Genomic DNA, 9985 nt, shown 5'->3' on the forward strand with positions numbered 1-9985 from the left:
AGAGGCTCAAACATCGACGAGATTAGTCAGTCCAAAAGATTATAACACATGATATTTTGAGATGTCTTTATCAAAATTTTATTAAGACTCCTCTAAAGTTGTTGGTTCTATGATGGGCCAATATGGTATTTTGGGATGTCTTTATCAAAATTTTGATAAGACTCTCCCCTAAAGTTTTTGGGAGGAGGACGTAATGGGCCAATAGAAATGATTTGGAATCCTATGTGTGCCCATGATTTGCCTAGGGATCATCTGCACGGTGAAAAACTAAGTTTTACAGCCCATTGGATGAGTGGTTATTTACTACCTTAGATTCATTTTAGTATTGATTTTTAAGGATAAAATTACTCAATTAATTAAATTGGGTTGCGCTCTTTCTTGATAAGTGAAATAAATATTTTTTTTTTAAAAACTTTGATATTAACACACCATCATGTTATGAATAAACATCATAAATGATTTTATTATAAAATCATATAAAAAAATCATTTAAGGTGTTCATTATGACATAATGATGTGGTAATATACTTGTCCAAAAACAAACAAAAGTCCATTCTACAATTATAAATAATTTAAATATACCATATTTTTTTACGGACACTAACCAAAAATAACCTAAATGCCCTTTTCTTCAACCTCAAGCCAAATATCCTTCATCTTCTTTCCCAAAGTTAGTCGTCATCAGTGAACAAAATAAATCTATCTTATTATTGATAAGGAAGATAAGGTTTTTAAAATAACCCTTATGAGAATCAATTCCTCGGGGGCCACGTGTGAGGGTGCACCTTTACTTACCTAGTGCATGTGATGCGTGGACGTTGCACGTACGCTGGGGACTAGTCCTTTGACAAGACCATGTACTATGGAATGGGTAAAACCCCGTCATGGGACGGTCCACTATTTACAGGGATACTCGATTATCAAAAAAATAAAAAATAAATGTAGATAAGTGAATTTCAAGACCTTTGGAGTTTTGAGCCCATTTACATTGGTTTTGGAATTGCCATCATTCAATTAAAGTATGAATGAACACCATAAAAAAGGTTTTGAAATTCATTTTTTCTTGGCTTATAGTGATTCTCATATCCAAATAGTTAGAGAAAATGTCTTCCTAGAGACTCTATGATAAGGGAGTTCGGTTGAAGGACAATGGGATGTGTTAGGCACCTGGTCCCTCCCATCCGAAGATGGTTACCATTTGTTGATCAAAAATGAGATTTGAAACACATTTTTTTGGATTTTTTGAAGATAGAGAAAGTTATAGAAAACTAGGGAAAATTAACTATAGTGTTGTTTTGAAAAATGAATAAATCAATTTGATGAGTAAGCCCCCACTAGAAGTAGGTGCTTGTTAGAATTTTTTTGTGAGCTTGGGACTTTGATGGAATTCACATGGATTTCATCATTTAGGATCTCAAGGCTTCAAAACAAGTTTATGTGCCCCCTAGGAAGATTTTGTTTATTTGTTTGACTTTTAAGTGATGTTTATGGATTGAACAAACCCATTTTTTAGTCAGATTTTATGCATGAAATTTTAATCCATTTTGGATTATTTTTGTTAACTCTAAAGATTGGACATAGATTCATAAGATTCCATACCTTTACTTATAGCCCTTCTAAAAGTGGGTGTATGCATGAGATGGACTTATCGAGAGAAGTTTACCTCAAATGAGGGTTTACTCTCTAAGTTTATTGCCATCAAAAGAACAAGGAAAATAAATATCTAAACTATGAATTGCAAGAATATAAATGTATTTACATTAAAAAAATTGCAAGAAATTAAAGAATATAAAACAATATATAAGATTCTTAAGGGATTTATTAAAGACTTATCGGGGGAGATTACCTCATAAAGGACTTATTTTCTCTCCCCAAGCCTTATGGATAAGAACTAAAAAAACTACATTGTTAACTAGAAAGTATGTTAATAAAAGAAAAAATACTTGAAATTAAAAAAGGGAAAGATTAGAAGGGGGAATGGAAGGTTTAATCTTACTTTGATCTTCTTCTTCTTCTTCTTCCTTTTAGTGGGATGCTTGAGAGATTAGGGGGGATTTTGGCAGAATTTTTGGATCACCAAAATGAGCTCATTCATTTGCCTTGGAAATGTCTCATATTTATAAGATTTTGGGAGACCCTTGGAGGCAAACTTGTCTTAAAATTTTGATTACCCAAATATTATAGGAAAAACCTTCATGAAATATCACAATTACCCCTTCTAATTTTATTTTTTTTATGGTCTTTATCCTCTTCTTAGGTCTCACTAATCTTAATCATCAATGGGTATGATGGTAAAAATCCAAAAGTTATAGAAAATTCTTGATGAATGTTAGAATAATCCTAAGATCAACCTTCAATTAATTGAGAAAGAATCAAGTCAAATAACATGTAATTAGATGATAGATTTCTATTCTTTTTCGTCACTTTCCGTGAGAGAATCTCTTACAAACTAGGGATAGGTTGGTCATTGGGTTAAAATTCTGAATAATTCTCTAAGGTGGACAAAAGTGTCATAGGCTTTGGAAATTAGTCAAATTTTATTTAATGTCATTAGAGCTATGTGATCTTTACAAAATGTTGGAAGGGTAGAAGGGGGATTAAGGAAGGATTTCTTGGATAATAAACTACTAAAAGAAAGAGTTAAAGAGTCATTTTTCTTAACCAAAAAAAAAAATCGAATGCATACAGGCTAAACAATTGTTCTAACTGTCTAGGCTGAACTTAAGGTTTGGCCAAGTTAAATTTAACCCTAGCCGAACTTAAGGTTTAGTTAGGCAAAACTTTAACCCTGACTGAACCTTAAATTCAACCAAGCTAAAAAATGGCCTGGATGAACTTTAAATTCGGCCATACCAAAATTTGCCTCTAATATGGGTGAGGTCATTCTAAGATAAAATATGACCTGGCCATTCGGCTAGGTCTAGTTAGACTTAAAATTTCCGTTGAAAATGTCCTTCGGGCCACTTGACTTCTCAAAAATTGGGTTTAAAATTTTTTAAAAATATTCCTTTGGTCAAGCTCATTGTCAGAAGGTTTTTAATGCTCTTGAACTCGATCTAAATAAAAATAAAGTATCTACAATAAAGATAAGAACAATTTAAATTTTTTAATTTTTATCAATATAAAAATCATATTCAAGAGATATATCACCAGTTTGAAAACGTAGGGATAACATAAATATTCAGCAAAATCCCTAAGTTTATGTCTAGTCACTCAATAATAATTATTAAAATATGTGTCAACGAAGATTAATGTATCGAGTTGATCAATGACAACAAAAGAAAAAATCAAATAAGGTAAAAAAGAAGAAGCATATCTTATAAATTTTAAGAATAATGCAAAAAGGAGATAAATAAAGTAATTAAAATGTTTTGATGTATACCACAAAATGCACTAACATAGCAAATCACAAAAACTACTTTAAGAGCAACATTATCAAATACCTTGATAGGATGTATAGCGCTAGATATGGTTTAATTAGCCAAATTGGATTCATGTTTCCATTCGCAATGATTGTTACAAGATATAGGTGTTGTTTGTTAAACTAAAAAAAATAAGTGTTGAATAACATTAAGCGTTGAATTTAAGTGTTGAAAAGTTGTTTGTTTAGATGTTGAATCATGTTTGTTACACATTGCTGAAACTGATAAATTGTCTTTGTTACCCTTACAATCATATTATACATTATTTGCATGTTTCAAATGCTTATTTATTATCAAACACAATAAAATATATTATTTATTATAAAATTAAAATACAAATTATTTTTAAATAATAAATAATACTCAAATCTTCAATTTATAAATAATAATTTTTATTTATAAAAGCCCACAAATTTCAAATTAAAAATAATAATGTCATACAAGTCACCAAAATTTGAAATCAACTTTAAAAGAACTTAATTTTGGATGAATAATTTTCGATGGAAATGAAGGATGTGTAATTATAAAAGCACCCTATGAATTAATAAGGGCAACCCACACTGTAGCCTTTTTTTTGTTTTATATGGGTTAAAAATTTTGAAATGAGCAAATTTTTAGTGAGATGGTATATATATTCTAGAGATCATCCTCACCAAAAATCAGTCTATTTTGAAACTTCTTACTCTTCAAAAATATTTTTTTTTTAAAAGAGAAAATTTATGGTTCTTGAACTTGTTTTGATAGGGTTAGAAGTTTCAAGATGTGCTGATTTTTGGTGAGGATGATCTCCTCATTGTAGAGATCATCATCACCAAAAATCAACTCATTCCAAATTTTTTAACCCATATAAGACAAAATAATTTAGTCATGGTGTGGGTTTATTAATTTGTGGGGTGTTTATATACTTATCCATAGGATATAAGAGTTAATATCCTTTTAAGAATAAGGGCATACTTGTCCATGCTCAAAAAAATAAAGGGCATACTTGTCCGTGTTGAAAAAAATGAAGTGCTTATCGTTTCAACACTTTTTTTCAGCATCAAAATAATGCTGAATTTTTTTCACTTATTTTCAACAACAAGTGCTGAAAATATAGAGTAAACAAACGCGTTATTTTGACAAAAATACTGAATTTAATTTTTTTTCAGCAATACATGTTGAAAAATAATGCAAACAAACACTACCATACTTATTTTCTCACAGCAAAATGCTGAAGTAACATTGAAATCGACATCGTTTCACAGATTGCTAACGTGGATGTGTGTATAGAACCATATATGCTTTTCATTGAAATACGAGTGACAAACCACACTAATGTGTGAAACAATGTCAATTTCAATGTCACTCTAGCACGACTCTTTCTCAAATATGTGTTATGTCATTATTAAAATGGAAATTTATTTTTAAAATCGTACATTTTTCTAACTACACTGAAATGCCGAAAGCTATTGTATAAAAAATACTCATTTTTCCAATGAATTCATATTCTCTTGAAATCAAAATCCTTGCAATCGAACATATACCACACGGGGAAACGATTTATAGGAAAAATGTGTGATCATTCACATAAAAATACATCTTTCAAAGCAAATAATTTTTTGGCACTTTGATTATAAATCTAACCGTTTGCATTTAAAGAGTTGGGATCCAACTGAGTCATGAAAAATAATGGAATCCCAATTGTTAAAACATGAAATCAACTATCAAGATTTATGTTAAGGATTTACGATGAATACTAGGGTTACAAATTATATCATAATCATTGAATTTCATGTTTTAATGGTTTGGATTTTTTTTTTTTTTTGAATAAATATTTTATGAGTCACTTGTTCCCCAACCCCACCTACATGTTTTATTGTAATCCTTCTTTATTCGGCTTAGGATTGATAATGTAGTTGGGGTAAAATCTTTACTATCTCATACGATGAATCATGGTCCTTCATTTCATCGATAAAGTCACAGACTTTCTAGCCACATTTTAACCTCCTTGTACTATTTAGTCATTGTATTGGTCCATTTCGTCGTTGTTGTACACGTGGGCATGTGCAAAAGGATCCCATCAACCATTTGATGGGTCCCATTACTGAATTTCTTAGATCACAAATTTAGCTAATCAGCCTCAGCAATCATAGGATCTTTGACTGGAAACGTGTGTATGATCGAGGTAACTATGCAAGCAAGTCATGAAAAAAGAAAATAAATTAGAATTTAGAATCATCAACTTATATTATTTCTAGATCGGTGCTAGCGTAAAATTTCATCCAAATTTATTATTCTACATCAAACCAAAAAAGTGCATCTTTTCTCATTTTCTTCCTAACTATCATTGATCAAAAATTTATTTCATTGTCCTCCGTATTAGGAGTGGAGCCATGCTTTTTCTTGTAGTGGGGACAAACTATGGTTAATGGTAGAGTTAACTTGAAGATAAATGATTTTGAAGAGAAATTTAGAGGTTTATGATTAGAAATTGAAGAATAAGGATATTTAGGCCATTTTCAACTAGTCTATGAGAGAAGGCCCAGTCATGAGGCAATGTCATCTTCAAAAATTTGATGAAAGGAGGGAAGTGAGGGGTTGCGGCCAAATGGGGTATGTAATTGGTTAAAAATGAAGGAGTCTCTTACAATTTTGTGGGGCAATTGCCCCCACTCGCTCCTTACTAGCCCCGCCCTTGCTCCATATAAAAAGTATACAACCATGAAAAAAATATTGAATAAATTTAAATGGTTTGAAAGAACTTAAAGACAATGCTTTAAAAGCTGAATCAACAATTTGAACAAATTTTTATTTATAATCAAATTGGCCACATTTTTTTTTGATTACCAGGTATCCCTGTATATAGGTTTTTCCTAGTCCTTAGACCATGATTTCGTCCAAGGACTAGGTAAGTGAGGGTGTACCCTCACGTTCGGCCCCTAAGGAATTAATGCTCATGTCGAGTATCAAGAACTGTGATATATCACACCCTCATCCTAACTTTTTTTAGTAGTTAACTATTTTGGACTCTTTCAATCCTTGTAATTATAAATACAATGAATAATGATGAATGCATACGGTTTTGATTAGGTACGTGGCTGACTTGGCAAGGGTACAGAATCGCACAACTTTTTAATGTGTATCCCAATGAAACAGATCTATGGTTCTTTGCCTTTACTAAGTCAGCCACATACCCAACGTCATACATTCATCACGACTCAAATACAATAGAAGAACCAAGATTTAGCACTATCTTGGCCAAATCTCATTATGCCTGGTGTTTATTTTTGTTTTGTTTTCCACGTTCTTGATTTAACATGGAATTAAAGCATTAGGTGTAGATCTCGCACTTTCTTTAAAGATAGAACTTCAATAATTCATGTATCAAACAGATAACAAAAAAATGTCCTACAAGATACCATTTATAGGGTCTTAGAAGACTAAAATACATCCTAATTGTTAGATTCAAACCTAATTAAATTATAGGAACCATTGAAGTATAAATTACAATTTTATGAATGAATTCTAATTTAATAAAGTAGACTCTTTGAATCAGAATGAGACCCAATACCTAAGCAGTCAAAATTTTTTTTTACCATATAAAATTGAAGGGTATTTTGGTCCATTTAAATGATTAGTCATGTTACAGAGGAGGTAATAAGTGAAGTTCAGAACTTCAGATCACCTATACTGATATTGGATGCAGATTGCCCAAATCAAAGCCGGATGCAGGAAAGGACACGATCATGCTAGCTTACAAGGTGACAGCACATAAAGAAAGGTAAATAACATAAAACCCTAATGGTGGGACCCACAACCAATCAATCATCCAACCAGACGGGTTAAGTTTTGATCCTCCAAAAACCCACATGAGTTTAAGACCGTTTTAAAAGCCTCATACATGATACAACCTGCTGTCCTCCCTATGAAAGCAAATAAAACAAGCAAATCAGACTAACAAACACCACCACCACCACACACCCAAAAAAAAAAAAAAAGCTTATATTGAGAAACAAACACTCGCCCTCCACCCCATTCTTCATCATCTCACACAAACCTAACATCCTCTCTTTTCTTTCTTTTTTCTCTGAACTTCAAGTTTCAACCAACCTTCTCTTGTAGTGCTTAATTTCTTCTCTTTTCTCTCACCAATCTTGTTTTAATCATGGCTGTTTTAGTGCTTGTAGTGCTTATCTTGGCTTTGACTCGTCACTCAGGTAAGACTCATAGTTTGCATTTTTTTTTCTCCCCCCCCCCCCCCCCTCCCCTCATCCCTTTCTCTTGTTTCTTTTCTCATTATATTGTGTTGAGGTAATAAATTTCATTTTTTTTGACAATGTTTTTTATTTTTATTTTTTTATAATCTTTTTCTTAATCCCTGGCATTTTGTAGAGTTTGCATTTTTTTTTTTCAGTGGTTTATTAGTCTTTCCATTTAAAATAGGAATGGATTTGTATTATTTCCTTATTTTGGCCTTTTAAATCTAAGATGCAAAGACTTTGATATTTGTATTTATATGCCCATGAATAAGGCTTAATGGGTTCCCATATTTTCACTTTTTTCTTTGTTTTTTTTGTTTCTAAAGGGAAAAAAAACAAGATCTAAACACATGGGTTTTTTTTTTTAAATATATTATTTAGATGGGGACTGATGATTTCTCTCATTTTGTTGTTTTGGTGGATTTTTGTAGATGCAACATGGTGTGTATGTAGGAGTGATTTGAATGATGCAGCTCTTCAGAAGACTTTAGATTATGCTTGTGGAGCTGGAGCTGATTGTAAACCTATCAGTCAAAATGGACCTTGTTTTCAACCCAACAATGTAAGAGCCCATTGCTCTTATGCTGTCAACAGCTATTTTCAAAAGCAAGGACAAGCTCAAGGGAGCTGTGTATTTTCAAACACTGCCACAGTTTCTCCAAATGACCCAAGTAAGCTACAAATATTCCAACTCCATTATCCTCTAAAATAAATTTATTAATTAAAAAAAAAAACTTATTGGGTACTTATTTCATTTTTATTGTATCTGTTTATCTCTTCTTTATAGGCCCTGGTGGCACTTGTGCTTTTCCTTCAACTGCCAGGTATATCTTCTTATATTTTTAATTTTTAATTTTTTGTAGTTTTTTATATTTGAATTTTACAAATGTGTATGGGGAAATATTGAGGATTACATAAATATTTTTCTCTACATTTGTAATATTTTATGATTTAGAGGGAGAAGATTGTTTATTTATTTTCTCTTCTTTATTTAGTGGGTTTTTTAGTGTACATGTCCAAAGTTCTTTTTTTTTTTCTTCATTTCTTCTTTTTACCAAAAGAGAAAGAGTTGCCTTTTCTGAAAGTTTTCTTCCTCATTATTTCTCCTCTCATCTGTCCCTAAAAAAAGGGTTAGGGTTTGATTTGAAGTGGGTTTTGTGTGAAAAGTAGTGATGGGGAGGGGAGGATTTACAGATCTATCATTCTCTTCTTGCTGTCATGATGTATGATCTATTCCATGATGTGCCATTAATTATGAGAGCTACTATTGCCACACCAACTTTTACTAATGCCACATTAATTCCTATGTAAATCACCTGCATATTGTTGGTGTGACAAAAGTAATTATTGATTTTTATTTTTTGGGTTATTAGATTTTATTTGTTTAAATGGATCTACATGTTTTAGGTTTTAGGGTTTTGAGTTTGATAATGTTCTATCTCTGCTCTTCAGTTCTACAGGAACAAGTACAACTCCATCAACAACAAATCCCTCAACCACAAATACTCCTCCCTCTACAAGCTTGACACCAAACACCCCCACAACAACAATGGGTGGAGGATTAGGGGGTTTAGGTCCTTCTGGAGCTGGCATTAACACAGACACCAGTAATGGTCAAAAGACCAACTTGTTCTCTCTTCTTCTTGCACTTTGGTTTTCAGGCATGGTTTTCTTCTTATGTTAGAAGAAACAAATTAAGGAAAAATGTGGTATTAATCAGATCAGAAAGTTTGATGTGTGGACTAGATTTTGCCACAAGTATGGGTGGTGGACATGTGATTGTATGGTAGGTGAGTAGGGAATCATCTATGGTACATTCCCCCCAACTAGGATTTGTTTTTTCTTTCTCTTTCTTTGAGGGAAAAAGCTGAGTTTGATTCCTTTTTGGGTTGAATGGACACAATGTGTTGGTTGTGGTTTTTTTTTTTTGGGTTTTGTATGATATCTAGAGGCTGTAAATTTATTAATTTAATGAGAATCTGGGAACTTGTCAATTATGTGGGACCTGGAATGATTACTTGCTCTGAACCATTGGATTGTTTTTTTGTGATAGAGGTGGGCCACACATGTCCAATGGGCTTTTTATTGAGCCCGTCAAATCCGGGTTGGGCTAGGGCCTACATGTGCCCAACCCGGCTCACTATCATATATTTTAGATACATTTATACAATATTAATTAGATAAATATTTTTCTAATAAAAATTATAGTATATGTATTACACTTCAACTCTCATTTAAAATAATTATAAGTTGATAAGACATTAATTGCAAATTTGATAGGATAATCTTCGAACACATTACCGTAAATAGATTTGGTTTTGATTA

General features: G+C 32.0%; 1 protein-coding gene across 1 annotated transcript; it reads left to right on the forward strand.

Moving 5' to 3' along the window:
- The first annotated feature begins 7348 nt into the window (after positions 1 to 7348).
- On the forward strand, positions 7349 to 9654 carry LOC147401346 (PLASMODESMATA CALLOSE-BINDING PROTEIN 2-like). The gene is made up of 4 exons (XM_086442607.1): positions 7349 to 7618; positions 8092 to 8331; positions 8448 to 8484; positions 9113 to 9654. The coding sequence occupies exons 1-4, from the start codon at positions 7567 to 7569 to the stop codon at positions 9342 to 9344; spliced, it is 561 nt and encodes a 186-aa protein (XP_086298733.1). The 5' UTR covers positions 7349 to 7566; the 3' UTR covers positions 9345 to 9654.
- The last annotated feature ends 331 nt before the right edge of the window (positions 9655 to 9985 follow it).

The sequence above is a fragment of the Akebia trifoliata genome, chromosome 5 (assembly GCF_017979445.1).
Source record: "Akebia trifoliata isolate Shusen 1 chromosome 5, ASM1797944v1, whole genome shotgun sequence".
NCBI classification, from domain to species: domain Eukaryota; kingdom Viridiplantae; phylum Streptophyta; class Magnoliopsida; order Ranunculales; family Lardizabalaceae; genus Akebia; species Akebia trifoliata.